This window comes from Schistosoma mansoni, chromosome W, assembly GCF_000237925.1.
Source record: "Schistosoma mansoni strain Puerto Rico chromosome W, complete genome".
In the NCBI taxonomy this organism is placed as follows: Eukaryota; Metazoa; Platyhelminthes; class Trematoda; order Strigeidida; family Schistosomatidae; genus Schistosoma; species Schistosoma mansoni.
This window is the reverse complement of record NC_031502.1, coordinates 12321719-12346221: the sequence shown is the minus strand read 5'-3', so window position 1 is coordinate 12346221 and position 24503 is coordinate 12321719. Positions and strand designations below refer to the sequence as shown.

Below are 24503 nucleotides of genomic sequence, written 5' to 3'. Positions count from 1 at the left end.
TTAAATGATGTTTTTGTATATTTAAGTCATAATTTCGCTCTCCTAGTTCCTTATGTACCACTAAGATAAATAATAAAACATTTTCAAATCTATGTACTCTAAACGAAGCTCGTTTATCGTCTTCCCTTAACTTGGTTGGCTTTAGACCAACTAAACCAATAATCATCCCATTTATAAGATGAGTGAATTCAACTAATGTTAATACAAACATATTTTCGTGGATTCAATTGATTTGATCTAATTGTTATTGTATGGTTGCCTAAAACATGTGAACAATTTATATGATATTCACCCCATCCTACTTAATTCATATTATTTCATAATTTACGTAATATTTGGGTAAATAATTGATCGTGTTCATAATTAATGTATATTTTCTATCCCATCATGTAATTTACATTCATCCAAATTTTTAATCTTAGATTTTCAATCGACTTACAATGGCATACAATATTTACAGACGCTTACTTACAAAATAATTTTAATATCAACCCTAAAATCACTTAAAAGGTGATTTAGCTTTGAATATGAATGTTTTATTTTGATCAATAATTTGGATTTATAATTATAGAACCTAGTGAGAACTTATTCAAGGAACTACTATTCGTTCTTAATATTATGAAATTATTTAAAATAAAAGTAATGGTAGTAACTAAACTGTAACCATGATGCTTCATGATAAACGACACTTTCTGATACAGAAACCAGTTTTGGCTGAATTTTGATTAATTCTGACAAAACTTAATGTTGATGATATTCAGTAATTTGTTGAATAACATCTGTTCATTAGTATAAATTGTATGCGAAGTTTGATCTAGTCAATCTGTGCTATCTACAGACTTCATTTGTATAAAATGAAACTTTATATTATTCTTTATTTGTTTTTGTATTCACTTTATATAATTCGTAGTTGTCAATTGAATGAATCAATCCAACTATTTCTCAAAATCCAACTTTACAAAAAAATTATATAGGTTGAATAAAATTATTACTAATATTTAATATGAAACTGAATGGGAATTGGCAATTAAAACTTTTTGCTTTCTTAAACGTAACGTAGATAAGTTTGAGCCTTAGTGGGGTTCAGATTTCCATTAAATGAATGCATAAACTAAACAGTGTTCAAAAAATTTTGCGAAGTTGCGCGCTAAGTAATTTCTTTTCAGATGGAAATTATTTCTATTGGTTAATTTGCCATAGTTCGCAATCTCCATTCATGTTAGTCGTTCCAACGTTGAAATTTGATCGAACTACACTTGGTGGCATCGTGAAACGTTTGATATCAGTCTCATTATGTGTATATGGATGATGTTGTTGTAATTGTTGATATGACTGGATGTTACATGTAGGATGGTGTTGTTGTTGACGCGCGTTGTAGGTTTGAGGCTGTGGATCACTTGATATTCCTGCGGATATATCACTTTGATCGAATGAACTAGGAAATTGTAGACTTGCACTTTTCTGATCTGTTCTATAAGTTCCTTCTTGATTTTGCTGATTCTGCTGTTCATAATTAAAAGGTCTGGTTTCGGAAATTAACAATTGATCTCTAGATGTATCTTGTCCAATTTTTGAATTGATTCCACTCATATGAATATTCTTGCTGATATAAGTATTATTATTTAGCTTTATATTGTTATTATGATTTTCGCTGAAACCGAATGAATTTGGTGAATAATTTATTGCGCCTAAATTATTTGGTACGGATGATATAAGTCGATTACTTGAACGGGATCTAGATAATTTAGGAATGTCTGATCTTAATCGACGTGATGTCGTTAAACATCGTGTAGCAAATTTCAACTCCTTCCACATTCCACGCCAAACAGCTGTCTAAAATTGAAAATGGAAGTTTATTAGTTTATAAATAATAATGTTCGAGCATGGATTAAATGGATTTCACAAGCATTAAAATCAAAAGGCAATCATACATCTTCAAACATCCAAACACTTAGTATCTGAATAAAGTGAGTGATTGACGGTTAGGTGGACGTTTATGGCCCCATATTAAAATTTCCGATAGTATTGAAAATCTGCTGATCTTAACATCAAATATTGAAAGCATCAATAATAATTTCATCCTTCAACTGTAGTAGGGTTGATATTTAAAGTAGCATCTGAATAATACAAGTAAAGCTTATGATTATTTAGGCTTAATTTAGCTTTCTGAATATGGTTTGGAGTCACGAAACACTAGGCTGACTTTTTATCATTTAGTCCATGAAAGAATTAGAAATCCATACATGAATTGTGCACAGTCAGAGAATATCTGCTATTTTTATTCCTTTAGTTTTTATCTAAATCAGACGGGAACCTTCAAAAGCATATACGTACATTAAGAAAAATATATCCAAAGACTTTCCCGGATTCTCATTCTATATGGATAACATCGTCATCATAAAAAATAGAGACTTCAATTAATACAGAGGAAATACCTTTTGATTATTTTCGTATCAAAATTTTAGCAGTCTAACTTGCGAAAATACCTAGATTATGTTTCATGGAGAAATAAGAGATGGTATAATACACTGCTATGGAAATTCTATGACAGAATGAACTATTAAAAGCTTTGTATAAATATTTCACCACTCCAGTACAACACAAACTGATGGATTACCTTTTGCTGATCTCTTGTGGCTACTAAAAATTCAATAATCGATACGGCGAATCCCATAAAAAATCCAATCAGTAAGACAATGAATACACCACCAACTTGTTCTACGCCCAACGGACTTGGAGCTTTACCTGATTCACGTAGTAAGGAACATGGTTCCGTGATATTAAATTCATTCCACCAGATACGTTTTAATTTTGCCAAAATTTGAGCATTCTGTAATTTTAGAATTGATTTCGATACGGGATCCCTCCATGGTGAACCTTAATGTCATAGTTAACGAAGTAGGTAAAAGTAGATGATGAATATGTATTAGAAAACATCGAAGCTTATTTCAGTTAATTCAATTTAGGAGAAGTATGGTGAACTAAGCATTTTTATTTCTTCAGTAAGATTACAGTTATTATGCAACAGTCTTAGTGGTGATAAAAAACAAACGTCCTATAGCTATGTTGTTGAACAACTTCTAAATATAGATATTTTGGCTTATCTTGATGGACTACAAAAATAGTGCTCAGATATTGAGTTTTTGAGAAAATGAAATTATAATTAACCACTTGTGAATCAACAACGTGCTGTAATTTAAAACTTCAGATAGCATCCTTTTGTAAATAAAATTATTATACATATATATATTATATCACACCAAACTCTATCAGGATATTTCTTAATGTGAACTTTCTTTACCATTGTCTCATCCGTTTTACCCATTTTTAAGGTTATATAAGGTTCTTTACAACACTTTCTATACATCTATTTTCATCAGTTAGTCTTAAACGTTGATCGTAAACCAGCTATGAGGATTTCATACTTTCTGAAATGAACACATATTTTATTGGAAACATCCTCCGTTTTCTGACTTAAGAAAACTTTGTCGTCATTGTTTAGAATTTCTTTTATATGGGCTCCATGAAGGGATGTCAAAAAATGCGGCAAATTTGACCATTTATGAAATCAAATCTTCGGTATGATTATCACATTCCATAATATTTTTCATAGCCACGTATCAAACTTTCTATGCAAAAGGATCCTCATTTAATCTACCATTGTAAAGTAGCTTCATTTACTTATTTGTAAGAGTGAAGCGTTCGCAGACTATTGCATCAGTAAGTGAAAAATGAAAAAAGAACAAAAAGATAATAACATCAAAAATGAATCTCAAAGATCATATTTTAAATGTGAATATAATCAGCACGTATTTGGTCACACTTTAGGAAAGAAATTTTATGCGGTGCATAATAAAACGACATCGTTTTAATCTAAACCGTTTATGATAATGCTGAAGACCACTAGGCTGTATGATCTTCAGGTGTTTGCTCCAAGTATCACGTGACATCAAAACTAGCTTAAAACGACTACCCAGTAGTCATTGTTCCTTACACTGTCAAAAAACCATACTTTCTATGGAAGCAGGTGAGATATCAGGAATAAAGGTACTCAAACCACTCAACAATTTACTCAAGTCAGATATTGATTGAGTGAAAGTATATTGAATTCTCAAACTCAGGGCTCAATAATGACTATGATCGAATAACGTCCATGAGACTGAAAGAGCCATATTTCGTTACTGGCTTAGGATAACACAAAAAGTGTCCTGCAAATTTTTATAGCGATATTTGAGAGAACTTTTAGTAATTAAATTTCTGAAAAACAACTTAAAAGCCCTGTTATTGAAACCATCTGAAGATATCATGATTGCTGAAAAATACCATTGGCATCGACTCGTAAACTGATGACAGAATTCAAACACTCGTAGAGGTTGATATCGTTACCAATGTACTAACAAGTCGAAAATTTCTTCTTTTGGATTACTTTTAATGAGTTCGACATAATCTGTATAGCATGGTTTCATCTGAAACTTCTGAGAATATATATTAAATTTATTTTATTCCCCACTCAGTCTAATTTTCAAATGAGAGTAAGGTAATGTCAAAAACACATTCCAAAATACTTACCTTGTGGAAATCCGATCCCATAACCTTTAGAATCAAGCAATGTTCCAACTTGCGTTAGACGACAATCTCTTTGAGCATAGTATTCATTCCAGGTTGATTCTAAAATGAAGGCATAATTACCTTGTAGAACACGTTCAATGCCCTCTTGAGTGGTTGATACAGTAGCATCTGGATATTTGTCCATGAATTCACCCATTTTCTTAAACGTTGGTAAAGATGAGGTCTATTGATGAAAAAAAAACATAATATGCAAACTGTCTTACTAGATAGATATTTCTCAAATGAAAAGATCAAAATCAGGAGAAACAAGAGAATAAAATAAGACGAATATTTTGTAGGTGTTGGGAACACTTTAAACCAGAAAGGGAAGTATTTGCCTCAAATCTGTCATGTTGTAAAACAGTACACCTGTGATTTATTGATTACTAGGCAGTGGTAACGGCCCAGATTATGAAGCTGAACAATAATGATTTAAATCTCCCAAAGCGCACCATTTCCCATAAGACTGCAGGTAAACCTTGCGTACCCACTAATGTGAAACCCACGCTCAAGGTATCCTGCCAACTTACCCTCATAATTATTACAAAATATCACAATCCTAGTTATTTGAAAGTTAACGAAAAATTATAACGAATAAACTTTTGAAAAGTTCCAAATATATTTAAGTGATAACATATTCATTTATGAATTAACAATAGATCCATAAACATCAGAAGGTAAATAATGAGTTTTAAGAACCGTTTTCTCCAGAAATCATATGACTAATAACGTTTAAGCATTGATAAGACTTGATAATTCTGGACACAGTCGTAGATGCATACTTCCTAGATGCCCCGCACTATGACAGAACAACTAACCGTCGCTGCTTGGTTTTTAATGATCCAAAAACTGAGGTTACTCTGTGAAGAACCACATCAAAAAATTAAATAAATTTCTACAAAACACCAAGAAATACAATTATATTGAATGGCTGAAGCATTGTTTAGCATGCAATGTGTTTATCTCAATTTTCAAACTTTCATAACACATATTTTTGACGATATTCCACTACAACGGCTAAAAATTAAAATATAACCATGAAGTGGAGCATTTCAAAACAACGTGTTAGATTCAAACTCACTACCATATAAAATTATGTAAGAACACTATATGCATTATTTACTCTTTATTCATTCTTACAAAATGCAATCAAAATTTCTTCTTTCTAATCAGATAGTAGTAAATTTTGGCTTACTCTGAAAAAATCACGACTTGATCCACTTTTCAAAGTTCCGTATTTAATTTTTTCTTGATTAGCTAAATCTTCAGCGCTTTCAATCGGTGATTTCATATTTTCAACTGTCAAAAATGCAGCTAAATTAGCTGTGTATGTAGCAATAATAATTAAGGCGAAAAACCACCAAACTCCGGTTAACAATCTCGTTGAAGTGGCATGTGGTGCAAGTTCAGTTCCTAGATTTTAAACAAAAAAGAGTAACTTGTATTAAATGAAAAAATTTCAAAAATTATTCAAAGTCTCATCACTGAATATAGAGATAAAATATAACATCATAAATACTAAGGGAAAATACTTCGGATTTCAAAAAACACATGTCTGATATTGTGTGAAAATCTGAGACTAGCGGTATCGCATTTGTTCCGGATCCTTAATTATAAAGGAATAACTGGCAACAATTTGATCTGACCTCTATACTATGCTAATTTATGTAAGCGAAATTAGTTTAAACCTCGGAAAAACGACCTTTTAGCTGTGTAAGATGTGAGACTATTGTTTAATAACCGTTCAATACCAAGAAACACTGAAAAGCTTTTTATTTTAGCACAGAACTTTTGAGTAGTACAGACCAATGGCCAACCAGAGATCGAACACAAGACCTTCAGGCCATCAAGTTGCTTTGACATGTAAATGTGAAAAATATCATTGACGGAAGTGAATGATGGCCGTGTATTGCAACTCAGTGATCGGAAGGTTTGGTGCTCAAGGTCCTGTGTTCGGCCCCTTGTCGGGCGTGGATATGAACTGACTAGAAGTTCTTCAATGGTATGAAACAGGCATCCAATTCTGTCTCGTTTTCAATGGTTGTCTAACAACATTCATTCAGTAATATAAAACTTCAAGATGACTCTCAACAACAGGTTCAAAGCTTTACAGGATCTACTGAAAGAACAAAAAACTACGATGGAGGACAACTGGACAGGGATCAGAGAAACATTAACTTCAATATGTCAGGAGGTTCTGGGTCGCAAGAAGCATCATCATGAGGAATGGATCTCTATGGGAACAGTGGACAGGATTGACAAAAGGAAGACCGGGAAGAAAGCAGGTAACAACATTCGAACACGAGCAGAGAAAGTCAAGGCGCAAGCCGACTACGCAGAAGCAGACAAGCAAGTGAAGAAGAGCATGAAAGCCGACAAACAGAAATGCATGGAAGAACTAGCAACGACAGCGGAAAAAGCTGCAAGGGAAGGGAGTGTGAAACAACTATATGATACAACGAAGAAACTGGCAGGGAGATATAGTAAGCCAGAGAGACCAGTCAAGGACAAAGGAAGAAAGACAATCATGGAGCTTCAAGAACAGAGGAAAAGATGGGCAGAATAATTCGAGGAACTGCTGAATAAACCAGCTCCATTGAATCCACCGGACGTCGAAGCAGCACACACTGACCTTCCTATAGATTTCATTCCATCAACGATCGAAGAAGTCAAGATGGACATTAGAGAAATCAAGAGTGGGAAAGCGGCAGGGCCTGACAATGTACCAGCTGAAGCACTGAAGTCAGATATTGAAGTAACAGCAAACATGCTTTACGTTCTCTTCAAGAAGATTTGAGAGGAGGAACAAGTGCCAACGGACTGGGAAGAAGAACACTTCATCAAGATACCAAGGAAAGGAGATCTGAGCAAATGTGAGAGGCATCAGTTTGTTGTCAGTACCAGGAGAAGTTTCCAATAGTGTTGCTGAATCGGATGGAAGACGCAGTAGACGCCTGACTTCGAGATCAACAGGCTGGATTCCTCAAGGATGCGTCGTGCACAGACCAAATTGCGACACTACGGATCATTGTGGAACAATCAATTGAGTGGAACTCGTCACTATACATCAACTTCAGTGACTATGAGAAGGCGTTTGATAGTGTACATAGGAGAACATCATGGAAACTTCTTCGACACTATGAAGTTCCTGAGAAGATTATCAACATTATCCAGAACTCATACGACGGACTACAGTGCAAAGTGGTGCGTGGAGGACAGCTGACAGTTGCATTTCCAGTTAGAACCGGAGTCAGACAAGGCTGTCTATTCTCCCTCTTCCTCTTTCTTCTGGTAGTTGACTGGATTATGAAGACCTCGACATCTGAGAGGAAGCACGGAATACAATGGACATCTGAGAATCAATTAGACGATTTGGACTTCTCAGATTACTTATCCCTCCAATCTCATACACACGAACAAATACAGACGAAGACAACAAATGTAGGCAAGCTCTAACTCGAAATCCGGAAGGGAAGCGGAAAAGGGGAAGGTCAAACAACACATTAGGCCGGGAAATAGAAGTAGATTTGAAAAGAATGAACGTTAACTGGAAAGAATTGGAAAGGATTGCCCAGTACATGGTTGGATGGAGTTTACTGGTGTGCGGCCTGTGCTCCTCCACGATGGATAACAGGCGTTAGTCAGTAATTGGATCACAATACATTAAAGCATTATTGTGTAAAATGACTGTAATCAACTTTTGTTTATCGCGTAACTGTTAAAGTTCTTGTTTCACCAAATGAATTTTTTCTATGTTAAAACTTTTAAACCTTTATTTTTATCACCAATTTACAAATCATAAAAACTAAATTATTGTAAGATAAAACCTGATACCTTGATTCAGTAAAGCAGACACATTATAATAGAAGCTGTTTAATAGTGTGAATTGATTTTTTCTTGTATCGCCACCTTCTTCGCAAGGATGTGTTGCTGTCCATTCATGTGGAGAAAGACGAGCAGCAACAAATAAACACAAACATACAGCTAAATAGGTGAAACCCACGTATAACCATACCTGAAAATCAACAAACGTTTGGTGATGCAAAATGGTAGGGGTTAAAGTATATTAAACAAATATGTTTCTAGTAGAAAAACCCTGGTATTCAGTTCTACATAAATTAAAACTGTTTACCATGACAATATTTTACGTGAAATATATTAGCAAATGGAATTTTAGGGGTAAATCAACATGATAATTGCTACCATTCATTAAAGAGTAACATTATTGTAGTAGATAAGATGCTAGTTTATCAGTACAATACTTTATTTCATGTCCCATGTTTTGTAAAAAACCAGCTGGAGTGGTTGATACGGACTCTAAATAAATATTCTTACCCAGTAAATTCGTAGTAATCAATTTTAAATAGTTAATCAGTAGGCCATTTATATTGTTGTTGACGTTTTAGACTATAGATGATCGATTCTCACTAAAATATCTTCATCCCGAGTCAGATACCTCGATGTTGAAATGTAGTCAAAAAACTAGGTCAAGTTGAAGTCAGAATGAATAATTTTGATCTTGAAAGTCAAAACTGGGTAAATAAAAACCCTCATGAATAATTTTTTATCCTCTAAACAAGTTAGCGGCTATTTGAAATCATTCTCTCAGTCTCTTTCTAAAGTGGTAGGTATTCAGTTGGAATTCTACTGTATACATCAACAATGAGATTTAGGCACACCCAGTTGACAAGTATCGATTGGGACGAAACTTTAGTTAATGAACACATATTTTTTAATCGGCTCAGAAATAAAATTACCATAAATTGAGATTACATATAATAACCTAATTGTTCGAGACAGTAAACTAGCTTACCTGTGGTGAAAGTGGTTGAAGAAATGAAAACAATGATGGTTTCTGACTTTTTGGTCTTGTAAATAAAATACTCCCACCCAAAGTCATCCATGGTGTACTAAAATCAACAAGCTTTTCACGTTCATATGTTATTGTAAATCCGGCTACAGCCATATCAGCTTCCTGTATACAGAGAAGAACAAAGAATGAATCTATTAAGATAATTGATGTTTATTATTTATGATTAATTCGCTAGACACGTTCTTTTCAAAATCAAAGTAGTTGTCAATCACAATAGTTATCTGATTTGTGTATAACCTAGGTGAGTTTATGTCGATGCAGTATGTTACCGAATTAAAACAAATTAAAGGAAAAACACACTTTAAATTGGCAGCTGATCAAAGTTTTGTTTGTCTGAACCCATTACAAGAGATTAATGTTCTCTGTTTAACTCCATTATTATACAAAATTTATTAACCATTTATTTAGATTGTATGATCATATTTTATGATGACGCAAGTTATTGGCCTCAAGAACAGCAAAGTATAAACCTCTTCTACGACAAAGCTGATTTAAATTTTATAGAAGGCACCAGTCTCATCCTTGTCATTACCTCCTACTAATATATGTGACTTATGTTTAAAATCCATGTATTTAATGTGAGTTTAACATAACTTCAATAAAGTACAGTCTGAAGGAGCTAGGTTTGATCTGATGTGAAGTTGTATGTGTCCACAACTCCGTAAAAACTTGGACTTTAATGAACATTTTTTCGGTTTTCTTGAAATTGCAATGTTTCTTCAACTGACTACTTTGTGATGAAAATTACTATTAAATTATAAAAACAATATGTGATTTGACATAAAGAATGAAAAGGTTAAAGTTACTCTTTTATTTTAGACTTGCTTACAAAAATTAGTCATTCAGAAAAGTAAATTGTATAGAACGACAATAAATATATCGATTTGAATAAATTTTTGGGGTACCTTCATAACGATTACTAATGATGAAATAAAACCAATCGTATTTCTCTTTAACAGAACTTACCTCTCTGATCAGTTCTCCCATTATGCCATTGTAGAAAATGGTCCCGTTTCCAACGTCTATACCTGATCCGTATTGTCGGTCTGGTGTTATATGAACTGTATAATTAAAGCCAACATCTGATGCAATATGATTCAACAGATCAATACAATATCCCATCCATGCATCAGGAGTACCTAATGGTCTATCATATGCATCAAACTTGATTGGAATCATGAAAGGGGCATCCTAAAAGTTTTAAGCAATCAAAACACTGACGAGTTATTATAATGAAACCATTGCTTTCTTTGACTTAAACGTCAATATGTTTTCTAGGTATTTTTATTTAGTTGTCATCAAATGTATATTACTTAGTTTTTTTGAGATTTTTTAAACATCTATAAATAATAAGCAAGTAATGATAATGTCATACTTTCTATTGTTCATCAATAATAACTTACAGGTATTGTTGTGACTTTCAAGACTACACCTTTGATTTTGGGCAACTGTTTTGGTAACGTTATTACAGGTTGCTTTGCAACTTTCATTCTTTCATCTATATTCCATACTCCAGTCTGATAAAAATGAATTCCGAAGCACAAGTAATTAGTACAACAAAAGATTAATAATTTCTATTAGAAAGTATATAGTTGTGTATGCAATGACGGTTATGTATAAATAATTTTTTTTATCATAGGAACAAATATTTTCGAACGATAGAATGAATATTGACGTAAAGTTTTGCAGCCAAGAAATGCTGGTCAGAATAGAATAAATTCTGTTAACTGAAATTATTTCCTTTTTAAACATACTGATATTACCAGTGGTTTGTGTTGGAAAAAATTGCAGTCGATGGAATAATAAATAAAAAGTTTATTCCTCGTGGATTTTTCAATCATCACCAATATAGAGAAGAAATCGAAAAGAAACATTTAACCTAGTTAGCCAGTAGTAATTGCTGAAGAAGGTATTCTTAAAAATGTTCATTCTCAACTTAGAGTTTGAATATGTTTTGTTCTGTACGCCGTCCGAAGAAGTTAAACAAAAGTTTTATATGGGGGTTTTTTGTGGAGATTTTTAGTAATTTTTCATATAAAGTTGAAATCTCGCGAGGTGGGATCGTGGACGCGCACTGCTGAGGAGTCCCACAATAGGACGAAACGGCCGTCCAGTGCTTCCAGGTTTTCTATGGTGTTCTAGCTTCAACTGACTCATGATTTCAACTATATATGAAAAGTTTTATATGTTCAAAAGTAATAATATACCGAAGTTTTCTAAAATTTATCACCGCTTAATAATGGATTTTGAGTCTAAATAATCAATCTTTAAGCCAGGCTGGTTAACAAATTCAGTCCTTGGTTTTTATTTGATTTACTTTTTACCACTCACACTACAGGGAGGAGTTCAACTGATTGCACTGTTAAGGACGAAAATCGTGTTTTTTTCATGGAGATTTTAGTAATATTTTTAATAGTTGAATTTGTAAGTCAATTGAAGCTACACCAACATGGAAAACCTGGAAGCATTGGACGGCCGTTTCGTCCTATTGTGGGACTCCTCAGCAGTGCGCATCCACGGTCCCGCCTCGCGAGATTCGAACCCAGGACATATCAGTCTCGCGCATGAGTGCCTAACCTGTACAACTAAATATGCAGATGATACATTTGTTGTGATAAAAAAAGACTCATCTAAAATCTTTTTCAAAACGGTTAAATACATTTTCATCTCACATCAAATTCACGAATGAGAATGAAAATGAACGTGGTGAGCTACCATCCTTAGATTGCTTAGTGAAAAGAAATCTAAATGGGATTCTAAATCCATCCATCTACCGAAAGCCTGCACACTCTAATCGCTATATTGACTTTCATTCAGCACATCCTTTCAGTGCTAAGATCTGGCTAGCTTTAAATCATTTTAGAAGAGTCAACAAGATCATCACATCAGAAGAGGACAAACTAAGAGAAAAAAGAATGTAATTAGTATCTTACAATCTAATAATTTTCCTATGAAGATTATTAGAAGTATATGAAAACAAAACAGTCCAGTACGTAATAATATTAATTCGAATGAAATGCCATGGATTGGTACTGCAGTTTTACCATACCGTTATGGCACAACAGAAGGACTCCAAAGAATTTTAAAACAGCATAGAATTAAAGTATATTACAAAACAACGAACACACTTCGAAATACTTTAGTTCGATTAAAAGAAAAAACCCCATTCATGTCTACACAGAACTGCGTCTACAAATTAGGTTGTATCGATTGTGATGCCTTCTATATCGGAGAGTCATCTCGTGAAATCTTGACAAAGAATATATTACGTACACAAAGAAACCTCCTGATAATCCTGTAGAACTGGATGGACTACAAATTAACTCGGCAATAGCAGTTCACGCCATTTTCAATGACCACCAAATTTATTTCAAAAATATCAAAATATTACAAAAAGGCTTTTCCAATAACAAAGAAAGGAGAGTAGCCGAAGCGTTCCATATAATGCTTAATCCTACTGCTCTCAATAGAAAGGAAAGTCTAACTATACATCTATCTATACAAGCTACCATATGTGATACTACTCACATATCACACTTATCGTACATAAAAGCTAAACTTTATCCTTTCCCACCACAAAGGTCACATTTTCTCATCCCTGACCTTGCACACATACACACAAATTTACATACATGTCGCTTATAAATTACCTTGACCGGAATGACATGACATTGATTTATTCAGACCTTTTTTGATTGATCACACATAATATTCTTCTGTTGTTCTTTTGTACTATTTAATTTGGGATTAATTTTGATTTGGTTATTTGTTCTCTGAAGAAGTGACTCACACTGAGTCACGAAACCTCAGAAAATTTAATTTTTCTATTCATTAGGATATTACAAATATATTAATTTAATTTATTTATAACAATCTACCCAATGCTCAATTTATTCAAAATTATCAAATCAAAACTTGGTAATGATACCTACGGCTGATAGTTGTGTTATAGGATGTAATCTATTGAACCATTTAAAAATATTTTGCTCAAAAATGATTCATTAATAAAAATTCGTAGCTACAGCTTAACTGTAAAAAAATGTAAGGCAGAAGTTTGAAATAAAACCATTTGTATACCAACAATAATACATCTTGAAATACTAAACATTTGTACTGGTTGATTAGGATTTATGTTATACACTGATTTTATCAGTTAATCAGTGGATTGGTTTGATGACTATATAACATTCTTATGTGCATCTTAAGAGCAAAACATATTCCCTGAAAACAACAAACCTGCACCAAATCAATCCCAAAATTTCATATGAAAATTTATGGAAATAACGTAGCGCCTGATGTATATTTAATAATGAGATGAACATGTGTACAACAGACATATATACTTCTTTACCAAACCGTTTTTGGTACTATTTAGCTTTAAAGAATGAATAGAACTCTATGAAGGGAAAAATGTGTCATAAATTTGGATTTTTATTACTAGACCTTAGACGTTAAATGAGAACATGTTTTAGTTTAAATCATTCATTACTTACAGGTTTAAATCCACCCTGGGTTAGTTCCAGAGTAGTTAGATCGAATAATGTTCTTAAACCATGTTTATCAAAACGGAAGGGACTTGTCAAACCCCGAACAGTTTCTGACGCTACCTATAAGATTTCGAAAAATAAGATCCAAATGTAAGCTGTACGAGTCGATTTTGTTATTCCATTTACACAGAAACAAAATATTTTGTATTCTATGCCAAGATAATTAAGCAACTTCTTTTCTGACAATAATGGTCAACGCCATATGCGGTAATAGTGTTATGCATAATGTTGTGTTGTGTGTACTCTGATATCACAAAGTAAATAGAGAATGAACAAGATTGTTAGAAATATACAAACAATTAATGATGTCTAATTTGTGAGAAAACAAGTGAATGATAAATAACTAACTGGTAAATCAACCACGAATTTTGTTTTACATTTTTTGCTCATGTGATTTCATTGTGAATGAAGTCTGACTATTTCTTCTTAAGATATAACAAATCCAAGAGACATTCAGAGCAAATAAAGTCGTTTACATTTCAAAATACCTCTAGATTACATTAAATACTGAAAATTTTTCGTTTGTCTAGCAATTTTAAACTGGATAACGCAACAAAATGGACCAAATGTCTGTGATATAATGAATATCGATAAACATGTGTCTTCAAGATATATCCTTCTGGTATTTATCGTGGACCAACTAAAGAATGGAGAGTCTTGCTTTGCTGCTGTGTATCATTGTCAGATTTGAAATATATTAAGGATTTTTATTTTTATTTATTCGCCTACATAGCTGATGCATTTCATCCCAAATGAACGATAGGGCTATGTAAAGCTCGACCAATTATAATTTAAGGATATTAACCGACGTAATCGCATTTAGACTGTCTTTTCCATACAACTGTACATAGAATACGGTGTTAATACCTGTCATTCAACGTACTATAGCCCCACTCAGGTCGGTGTTATATTAAATTGTAAACATTTCGGTTTATAGGAAATCAATGGTTAGACTTCATATTTGAAGCATATTTAATTGCATGATTCACACTTCAGATTGGAAACATTGTCAATACCTTCTCTTCTTCTTTTAGCCATATGAATCGGATAAGCCAAAATGGACCAAAGTATATCGAAGTGTTCCGGATATTCAGCTTACTGGCAGATTAGCAACCGTAACGAATAAAATTAATTGATTGGAAAAGATTTGTCAGTCACCGATTTATACGATTAATTAGAATAGTTTGACTATGAGAATTTAGCTTTCCAAATAGACTTTCAACTATCCGGGCATCGTTTTCTGATAATGGTAGTTATCTGCAACATACTATACGGAGAATATTGATAGCTTTAACAAGACTTATCATCAACTTAGTAAGTCAATAAACTGAGCGAAATGAAGAATATCAATAACTTTTGACGTTACTGGTTTGGATCTTCAGTTTTACAAAATCTCAGTGTTTCCTGTATATCCAATTTATCATTTGCAGCACCACAAGAATCTAGTCCGTAATGATAATCAACCATAATAATACTTATTGTTAACCTAACCTCTGTTCATGATTAATGAGGTCATTTGGACAATTTCCAAATGTTCCATCGAACGTCCGCAATATATTTACGTAGTCATTGATTTATCGAATTTGGATGAACGTGCATGCACCCATAATATGATTTTTAGAGAAGTCACAGTATAAAGAAAAACCATACAGTTTAAATTATTTAACTGTATTAAAACGATTGTGAATCCTGCTTCAAGCGAATTCTAATCTCAATTCAATTGTTCGACAATACACGGGAAACACAAAGCCAAGACCTACTGAAGGAAAATCTGAATGTTTTGATCAACTTAAGGTAGTCATTCATTGACTTCATGTTTTAGTGAGTTTTTTCCTATTTTGATAATGTAAATTTTATATGAATACACCGTCACTGTCTACTTTTTGATGCCATTGTGTCATTCTTAGTTAGTGCATTATGTACACATAAATTGATCTATTTTTTAAATCGCAAGAAGTCTGGTGGTCTTTAAACTATCAATATATTTGGTGAGATAAGGTTTTAATCCGTTGATTAGCGAAAGAGTAAAACTACTTCCTTACTGAGAGACGCCTTCACCTTATATGGTTGTATGTCCGATTGGGTTCCTATGTTTTTGAGTTCAACCCAGTTTTTATACAGGATAAGACATCCCCCAAATCGTGCCTCTCATTCTAAGGAAAAAACAGTAAGAATTTATATTTACGCCAAAAAGAAATGAAGACTATTTAATTACACGGACTTCCATAGTCTTCATTTACATGGATTAAAAGTCAGATTTTATGTAGCTATGTAGCATTCACCACTGAACATTAATAATTAATTATTTACCATATGTGTGCAGTTTACAGATATTGTAAAATCGGTATGTAACAACTGACTAACAAGGTAATTTATCTGATCGCTCTTTTGCCTATTATTTTTTAAACTAAACAAAAATTTACAGTCATTAACATACCGATTTAACTGCATTGATCAGACTTAACCCAAGAGGCCATAGACCTGGTGGACGTTCACAGCTTAATTTCTGTGGTAACAATGGTCTTGTTCTTGTCACTGTACTAAGTCCATGTGCTAGAAGTATGAGGCTATCGTAAATTAAACTGAATTGAATCTAATTGAGAAATACAATAAAAATTAGATATACCTTTTAATAAGATATACTGATTATATATTGATGATTATATAGAAAACAGGTTATTGAAAAAGAGAATTTTGATATCATTTTTAAAACAGATTTTTATTAATATTTAACTCGTCTTCCTATTGTGACCGGCAACGAAACTAGAGGTAATTACTTTTGTGATAAAATGAACCAACCTTAGCTTAAATATAAGCTTCTCCTTAATGTTTTGGTACCTTGAATTTCATAAATCTGTTTTGTTTTTATACTTACAAGTGACTTTAAATGCCAACAAATTTTTTGTGTCTTATTGCATTCATATTTCACCATACGTTGATTAACCTTTTGTCAAATGTCACCCTAAATAATCCTACTATATGTACATTCCGATCGTTAGTTTTTTCACTTGATCTTACTTATAAGCCAAGTCAATGGTGAATAATGTTTCTTTTTTTATGGGAGTCAAATTTATTTGGGCAACTTTTAAGGTTTTAATACCAAATTTTTATTTTGACTTCAAGTCCATATTTGTCGAATCACATTCGATGAACCATTTTAAAAGAACTCATAGTGTTTTTCATGTATACATGTACTCAAACTGATGACTAACTAATTTTATTTATTTGTCAAGTCTTAGTTACAACAGACAAACAAATAAGTAAGAAATTCTTGAACTTAGAGTGACGGATTTATTATTTTCAAATATTTTGTAACATGATTCTGGATTGGGTAAAACTAGTATATGTTAACGTGATTTCTACATGCCAGGAGAATTATAGGTAGTATAACAACTCTCCTACAATCAATTTAGATCATGGTTAATTTTTGTTAAGCCTTTCTATTAACTTACATACAATGTTATTCAAGCAGTAACAACTCATCTATTTTCTTGTACTATTATGATCACTATCTTGTCTGTATAAATGTGTACGCTTAATCAAATGATAGCATACGCACATATATCTCTCTCTAGTTTAAATGTTGATGGCTTAAATATAGCTCAATGAATCATTCTCTTTCCCTATGTATGTATGTACTCGAATCCTATTAATAGCCTTTGCCTTGCTGTGACTATAAATTTGTCTCTGCCTTCTTTCACATACACATATTCGCCTATCTACTTCAAACTCGATCAGTGTGGTTGCAGCCTTGTGATCTGTGCTATTCACTAATAAACTGTAGTTGACATTTCTTATTGCCTTTTGATTTCAAACATCATTGGGATTTATATGATAACAGTTATCAAGGTTGATTAACAAAGCTCAGCCACTACAGTAGAATATCTATGTGTTTTAAAGTTATTGTTTAAAAGATCATCGGTTGGTAAAATTATCAAATATTCACATATTGCAGTAAAGTCATTGTTGTGTCTGCTTATATAGTATGTAAAGTCGAATAGAATTCGTAGATTGCTTTTCGACTTTTCTACGAATAGCTTTCATCAATTTCGGGTAAAACATATTGTGCAGAAAACCAACATGAACTTACAGTAGGGTTTCCATTGGATAAATCTTTTGAACCAGCAGTATTTTCAAGAGTTTTCTTATAAAGCAACATTTCTGGTTGGGGTGTCTTATTTATGTCCAATGAAGTAACTTTCGGAATGATTGAAATTGCTTTTATTCTTGCACCTACATCGATTTTGAATGCGCTTAAATCTAATGTTGCAATATCCTAAAAAAACAAGAGCAATTTAGGACTTAAGATCTAGAAATCAATAAGGTTATTTCAGGAAAAATACCAAATAATCTTGGGACAGTTTTCCTACTAATTGCTAGGAAATTATGTCTTAAAGCTCAGTAACTCTGTAATATCAACTAAAATGTCAGGCCAACGAAAAAAGCTAAAACAAAGAACACGTAATGTTTCATTGTTGAAGAGCAATATATAGAATCTTAAGGAGTGTATGAAATACCTTATCAGACTAAAGAATTAAATTTGCTTAGTATTGGTTTTGTTTGAATCTTCCCATTGGTGTTTTAGGACTGCACCTGATCAGTCTCTAATTTAGGCTATATCGAGGCAATACGCACAGTATGCACATATGCCAATAAGAGACTGACAAGTTGCAGTCCTAAAATATCAATAGGAAGATTCAAACAGAACAATACTAAGTGAATTTAAACTTCACCTCATTGCACAAGCAAGTGGCTATCAGGACTCAGTGGCCGAGTGGATAACGCGATTGCGTTTTAAGTGAAAGGTACTGGGTTCGAGTCCGGAGTGAACATCAACTCTGAGATGCAGGTATATTCAGCTGACGAGTCCCAAGTAGGACGAAACGTGCATCCTGGATTTCACTGATAGCCACTATCCATCTTTGCTTAAAGAATTAAATGCAAAATGAAACGTACATAAACTAGTCAATATTATACAAAACTCTTGCATCTATATTTCCGGTATTTATACATCGGACTAGTAAAAGTCGCAATGTACTGCTTCGTGTGATTTCTATTAACTTGACAGATATGATACTGAAAGGCTCTCACAGTCAGTACCTAGGTGTTACTATATATTATCTTGGCGTAAAGTTAACTGCCAAGGAAAAGCAGATTTGTACTTAAACTTCAGGGTCGCCATTTTCCAAACCATAAGTGTAATGAATCGATAATCATTTTACAACGGGGATTTAGTGAATATCACAAAAGTGCTCAAAATAATAAACAAGTAGTAAATGCCACTTATAATTCTTTCAGCAGATGCTACTGTCATCAAGTACTGTGAACCAAACCTTGCACACGGAAAGAAAGATCATGAGACCTCTCATTTCCACGGTCAAGTGAATATAATGAAGTGATGTTTGATGCTAAATAATTTTTCCAATTTTAGATTTTGAAAATTCCACCGACACTCATTCATGGTATTGGTTTTGATTTTGTACAAATTGAAGAGGTTGATTATATATATAAACATTCTTTTGTTAAGTTGTTTTATATTTAGTGTTGAGAATTCCCCAGTCTAACCAAACATATAATATCGTATACTAATAACACCAAGGTCCTAGTCAATCAAATTAGTATTTCAGAATTCCTCTTTTTAGGTACAGTATTTGCTAAGGAACTCCACCTGTAGAAATTCTAGAGTTACTGCCAGTTCCAAGCTCGGGTAGAGGAGGAGGGTTCGGCATGGGGTTGGCGACCGCAACCCGTAGAAAACTAACTCGCTAAAAAAACGCTAATCAGAAAAAATAATTCAAACCATTTATGCTCTGCTTTCTGAGTTCAAGGAAGAATTACGACGCCTCATGATGAAAGCCGAGATTCTTCGGAAGTCAAGAGGCTGATGCCTTTTCTAATAACCAGAGCAACAATTTTTATGGGTACATGGAACGTCCGGACAATGTGGGAGACCGGGAAGACCAGTCAGATAGCAATGGGAATGAGGAGGTATAAATTGGTAGTGCTGGGACTCAGCGAAACCTATTGAACACAAGCTGGACAGCAAAGGCTAGGTACGAAAGAGATGCTGCTGTACTCTGGTCACGAAGAGAAAAATGCTCCACACACTCAGGGAGTTGCTCTAACGCTGTCCAGAGAAGCACGAAATGTACTTGTAGGATCGGAATCTCATCGATCCAGAATTATCAAAGCATCATTAAAAACAAAGAAGGAGGGGATCACAATGAACTTTATCCAATGTAATGCACCCATCAATGATAGCAACGACGACGATAAAGATCAGTTCTATGAGAGGATACAATCAATCATAGCGAAGTGCCCAGGAAAGGACCTCACCATCCTGATGGGAGATATAAAAGCCAGAGTCGGAGTGGACAACACAGGATGTGAAGATATAATTGGACGACATGAACTGGGATGGAGAAATGAAAATGGAGAGAAATTCGCAAATCTATGTGCATTGAACAAATTGGTTACAGGCGGCACAATATTTCCACACAAACGCATACATAAAGCTACATGGATTTCACCGGACCACACCACTGAGAACCAGATAGATCATATTTGTATCAACAAAAAATCACGAAGGATAATGGAAGATGTGAGGACAAGGAGAGGAGCTGGTATAGCTTCAGATCACCACCTGGTTGTGGCCAAGATGAAACTGAAGCTAAAGAAATACTGGATAACTGGACAAACAGAAGTGCAAAGGTTTCATACAGCCTTCCTTCGAGATACTAACAAACTTAGTGAATTCAAGATAACTCTCAACAACAGGTTCAAAGCTTTACAGGATCTACTGAAAGAACAAAAAACTACGATGGAGGACAACTGGACAGGGATCAGAGAAACATTAACTTCAACATGTCAGGAGGTTCTGGGTCGCAAGAAGCATCATCATGAGGAATGGATCTCTATGGGAACAGTGGACAGGATTGACGAAAGGAAGACCGGGAAGAAAGCAGGTAACAACATTCGAACACGAGCAGAGAAAGTCAAGGCGCAAGCCGACTACGCAGAAGCAGACAAGCAAGTGAAGAAGAGCATGAAAGCCGACAAACAGAAATGCATGGAAGAACTAGCAACGACAGCGAAAAAAGCTGCAAGGGAAGGGAATGTGAAACAACTATATGATACAACGAAGAAACTGGCAGGGAGATATAGTAAGCCAGAGAGACCAGTCAAGGACAAAGGAAGAAAGACAATCATGGAGCTTCAAGAACAGAGGAAAAGATGGGCAGAATAATTCGAGGAACTGCTGAATAAACCAGCTCCATTGAATCCACCGGACGTCGAAGCAGCACACACTGACCTTCCTATAGATTTCATTCCATCAACGATCGAAGAAGTCAAGATGGACATTAGAGAAATCAAGAGTGGGAAAGCGGCAGGGCCTGACAATGTACCAGCTGAAGCACTGAAGTCAGATATTGAAGTAACAGCAAACATGCTTTACGTTCTCTTCAAGAAGATTTGAGAGGAGGAACAAGTGCCAACGGACTGGGAAGAAGAACACTTCATCAAGATACCAAGGAAAGGAGATCTGAGCAAATGTGAGAGGCATCAGTTTGTTGTCAGTACCAGGAGAAGTTTCCAATAGTGTTGCTGAATCGGATGGAAGACGCAGTAGACGCCTGACTTCGAGATCAACAGGCTGGATTCCTCAAGGATGCGTCGTGCACAGACCAAATTGCGACACTACGGATCATTGTGGAACAATCAATTGAGTGGAACTCGTCACTATACATCAACTTCAGTGACTATGAGAAGGCGTTTGACAATGTGGATCGGAGAACATTATGGGAAGCATCATTGATGAACAAGGAGAATCTGATGCAGATGTAAATGTTAGGATCGGCAAAGCAAGAACCGAGTTTCTACAATTGAACAACATATGGAACTCAAAACAACTGTCAATTAACTTCAAAGTGAGAATCTTTAATACAAACGTCCTACTGTACGGAGCTGAAAAGTGGAGAACTACTACATCCATCGTCAAGAAGGTACATGTATTTATATACAGTTGTCTACGCAAAATACTCAACATTCACTGACCGGATACTATGAGCAACAGTGTTTTATGGAAGAGGACAAACCAGCTTCCAGCTGATGAAGAAATGAGGAAAAGACGTTGGAAGTTGATCGGACATACATTAAGGAAATCACTAAACTGCATCACGAGTCAAGCCCTGACTTGCAATCCGGAAGGGAAGCGGGAAAGATGAAGGCCGAAGAACACATTACCCAGGGAAATAGAAGTAGATATGAAAAGGATGAATGTTAACTGGGAAGAACTGGAAAGGATTGCCTTGTACATGGTTGGACGGAGAATGCTGGTTTGCGGCCTATGCTCCCCCATGAGGGGTAACAGGTGTAAGTACGTAAGTAATGTGCCACGGGAATTTATATGAATGAATCCAACCAATACATCGAGAACATTTTGTGCGTTATTTCTTAGTGTTAGGTAACATTTTCTCAACCAAATGATACGACTTGCTTTAAACTATCTTCCTATGTACAGTTATCATATTTGACTAGATGGAAGATAAAGTAGCAGACATATCTGCAAAACGACTGGTAATCAGACTGTACAAAAAAGTAGCACAGTAAAGAAATAGTACATAAACCTTCACACCAGGTAAGAAGTATTGATGTGAACAATTCGACTTAGTAAAGACACTAAAAATTTCCAATGTATGTGTATGTTTCCAAACAAATTTTACAAATTGATCATAACAATGTCATCAGAATAATTTTACTTTGGCTACACATTTTTGTAAAGAAAAGATCTATTCTATGATGACATTGCCAAACTGTTGTGCTTGAGTGTGACACGAAACATCAAGCTATATAAACCTGTAAAATGTCCTTTGAAAGATTTAACAAAAAGTAGATGTTAATGAATAAGCGTCACAAGATGCTGTTGTCAGTCTGTAATATACTCAGGGACTACTTGTTTTTGTTCTTACCCTTTTTAATCAAAGGTGATTGAATTCCCTAATGATTACAACAATAAAAATATCATTTCTATATGGTGCTATTATAAGGCAGTCAATCGTTTTCAGGTTGTAAGATCTTTGTATTAGTTAATAGATTTCAATCGTAAGATATTGTTAAACGGTACTTAATCCGGATTTCACAATTCAACATAATAAGTCGTCTTATAATATACGTTTTCGCATTGCATTTGGTTGGAAACCTCAGTGAACTTGATATAATGTGATAAATTTTTAACATGGCTTTCTTATTAGGGATTTTTTTATCAAGTGACCCGTTTTGATTGGTCGATCATGAGGTGAAATAAAAAAAACTAGGGAGGACATGTAGTTAAGTTGTCATCACGGAGATCATTCTGTGTGGTTATTTGCCAACTCATAATGGCTAGTTTGGATTAGTAATATTACTCCCCTTTTTTTAATGATATTACGACTTGATCGTTCAAAATTAATTTTACAAAAAGCTTTGAATATACTCATTCATCTTTTAGAAAACCAGTAAATGTGTCTCATTAACTTATATAAAGGTAGAATTGTATAACTTACTGCGGGTAAAGTGCTTGCATTTTTATTATTCAGCTTTCAAGACCTAACTTCTTATTCGAAACTTCTCGAGACATCACAAAGCTATTTTCTTACTTTTCTACTTACCTTCTGTTGCGAAGATATTTTATTACTTAATGGTTATGATCAATCGATAAACAATTATCCATTCATACATATAAATAATATTTATATCTAATCAGATAACTTTCTTGAGTAATAAATGATTTTGATATAGTAATTAGCGACGACTAGATATAACAATATTTAACTCAATAAAGTTATACAAACACTGGTACACTATTCATTCTTTCAAAATTCACAACTAAATGTGAAGTTTTGGTCAGAAGATATAAAGAACATCAAATACAAAAACTGTTCAGTATATGTAATTAACAATAGAATTTCGTAGGGCTTTATAATTTTAGATCGACTTTAATGTTCCCGTCGAATTCTAGATTTAATTCACTTTATTTTAAAAGTTATGTAATTGGGGAGTAAAAACAAAAGCATAAAATCAATAATTCATAATTTAATTTCATTTTTATGAATAATCATCTTCACATTATGAAAGAATTCCTTGACTCATTTCCTTGGTAATATAATCAATATGTTTATATTTTTACCATAAGAAATCTGAAAATGCAAACTTAATTACGCCTGTTACCCCTCGTGGAGAAGCATAAGCCACTCACCAGCATTCTCCATCCAACCCTATCCGAAGCAATCCTTTCCAGTTGCTATTCATTCTTTTCATTTCTGCTTACAATTCCTGACTTAATGTGTTCTGTTGATCGTTTGGAGGAATGTCAAACAAAATAGAATAAAACTGTTCATGTTGATATAACTCAAATAAAAAGTTAACTTGAAACAACTTATACTTACTTACTTACTAAGTAAGTAAGTAATGATCAGAATAAATATAGGTCAGATAGG

The 24503-nt window shown here is 33.9% G+C and overlaps 1 protein-coding gene across 1 annotated transcript in view; it reads right to left on the bottom strand.

Moving 5' to 3' along the window:
* Window positions 1–880: 880 nt before the first annotated feature.
* Window positions 881–24503, bottom strand: part of Smp_153780 (putative glutamate receptor, kainate) — a 38455-nt gene continuing 14832 nt past the window's right edge. The window contains exons 5-15 of the mRNA XM_018788563.1: window positions 18119–18304; window positions 16466–16621; window positions 13975–14088; window positions 10885–10998; window positions 10448–10672; window positions 9422–9583; window positions 8443–8623; window positions 5804–6021; window positions 4570–4792; window positions 2618–2877; window positions 881–1833 (exon numbers count right to left, since the gene is read on the bottom strand). Coding sequence (XP_018654094.1) covers window positions 1180–1833; window positions 2618–2877; window positions 4570–4792; window positions 5804–6021; window positions 8443–8623; window positions 9422–9583; window positions 10448–10672; window positions 10885–10998; window positions 13975–14088; window positions 16466–16621; window positions 18119–18304 — 2493 coding nt within the window. The 3' untranslated portion in view covers window positions 881–1179. The remainder of the gene's footprint in view (window positions 1834–2617; window positions 2878–4569; window positions 4793–5803; window positions 6022–8442; window positions 8624–9421; window positions 9584–10447; window positions 10673–10884; window positions 10999–13974; window positions 14089–16465; window positions 16622–18118; window positions 18305–24503) is intronic.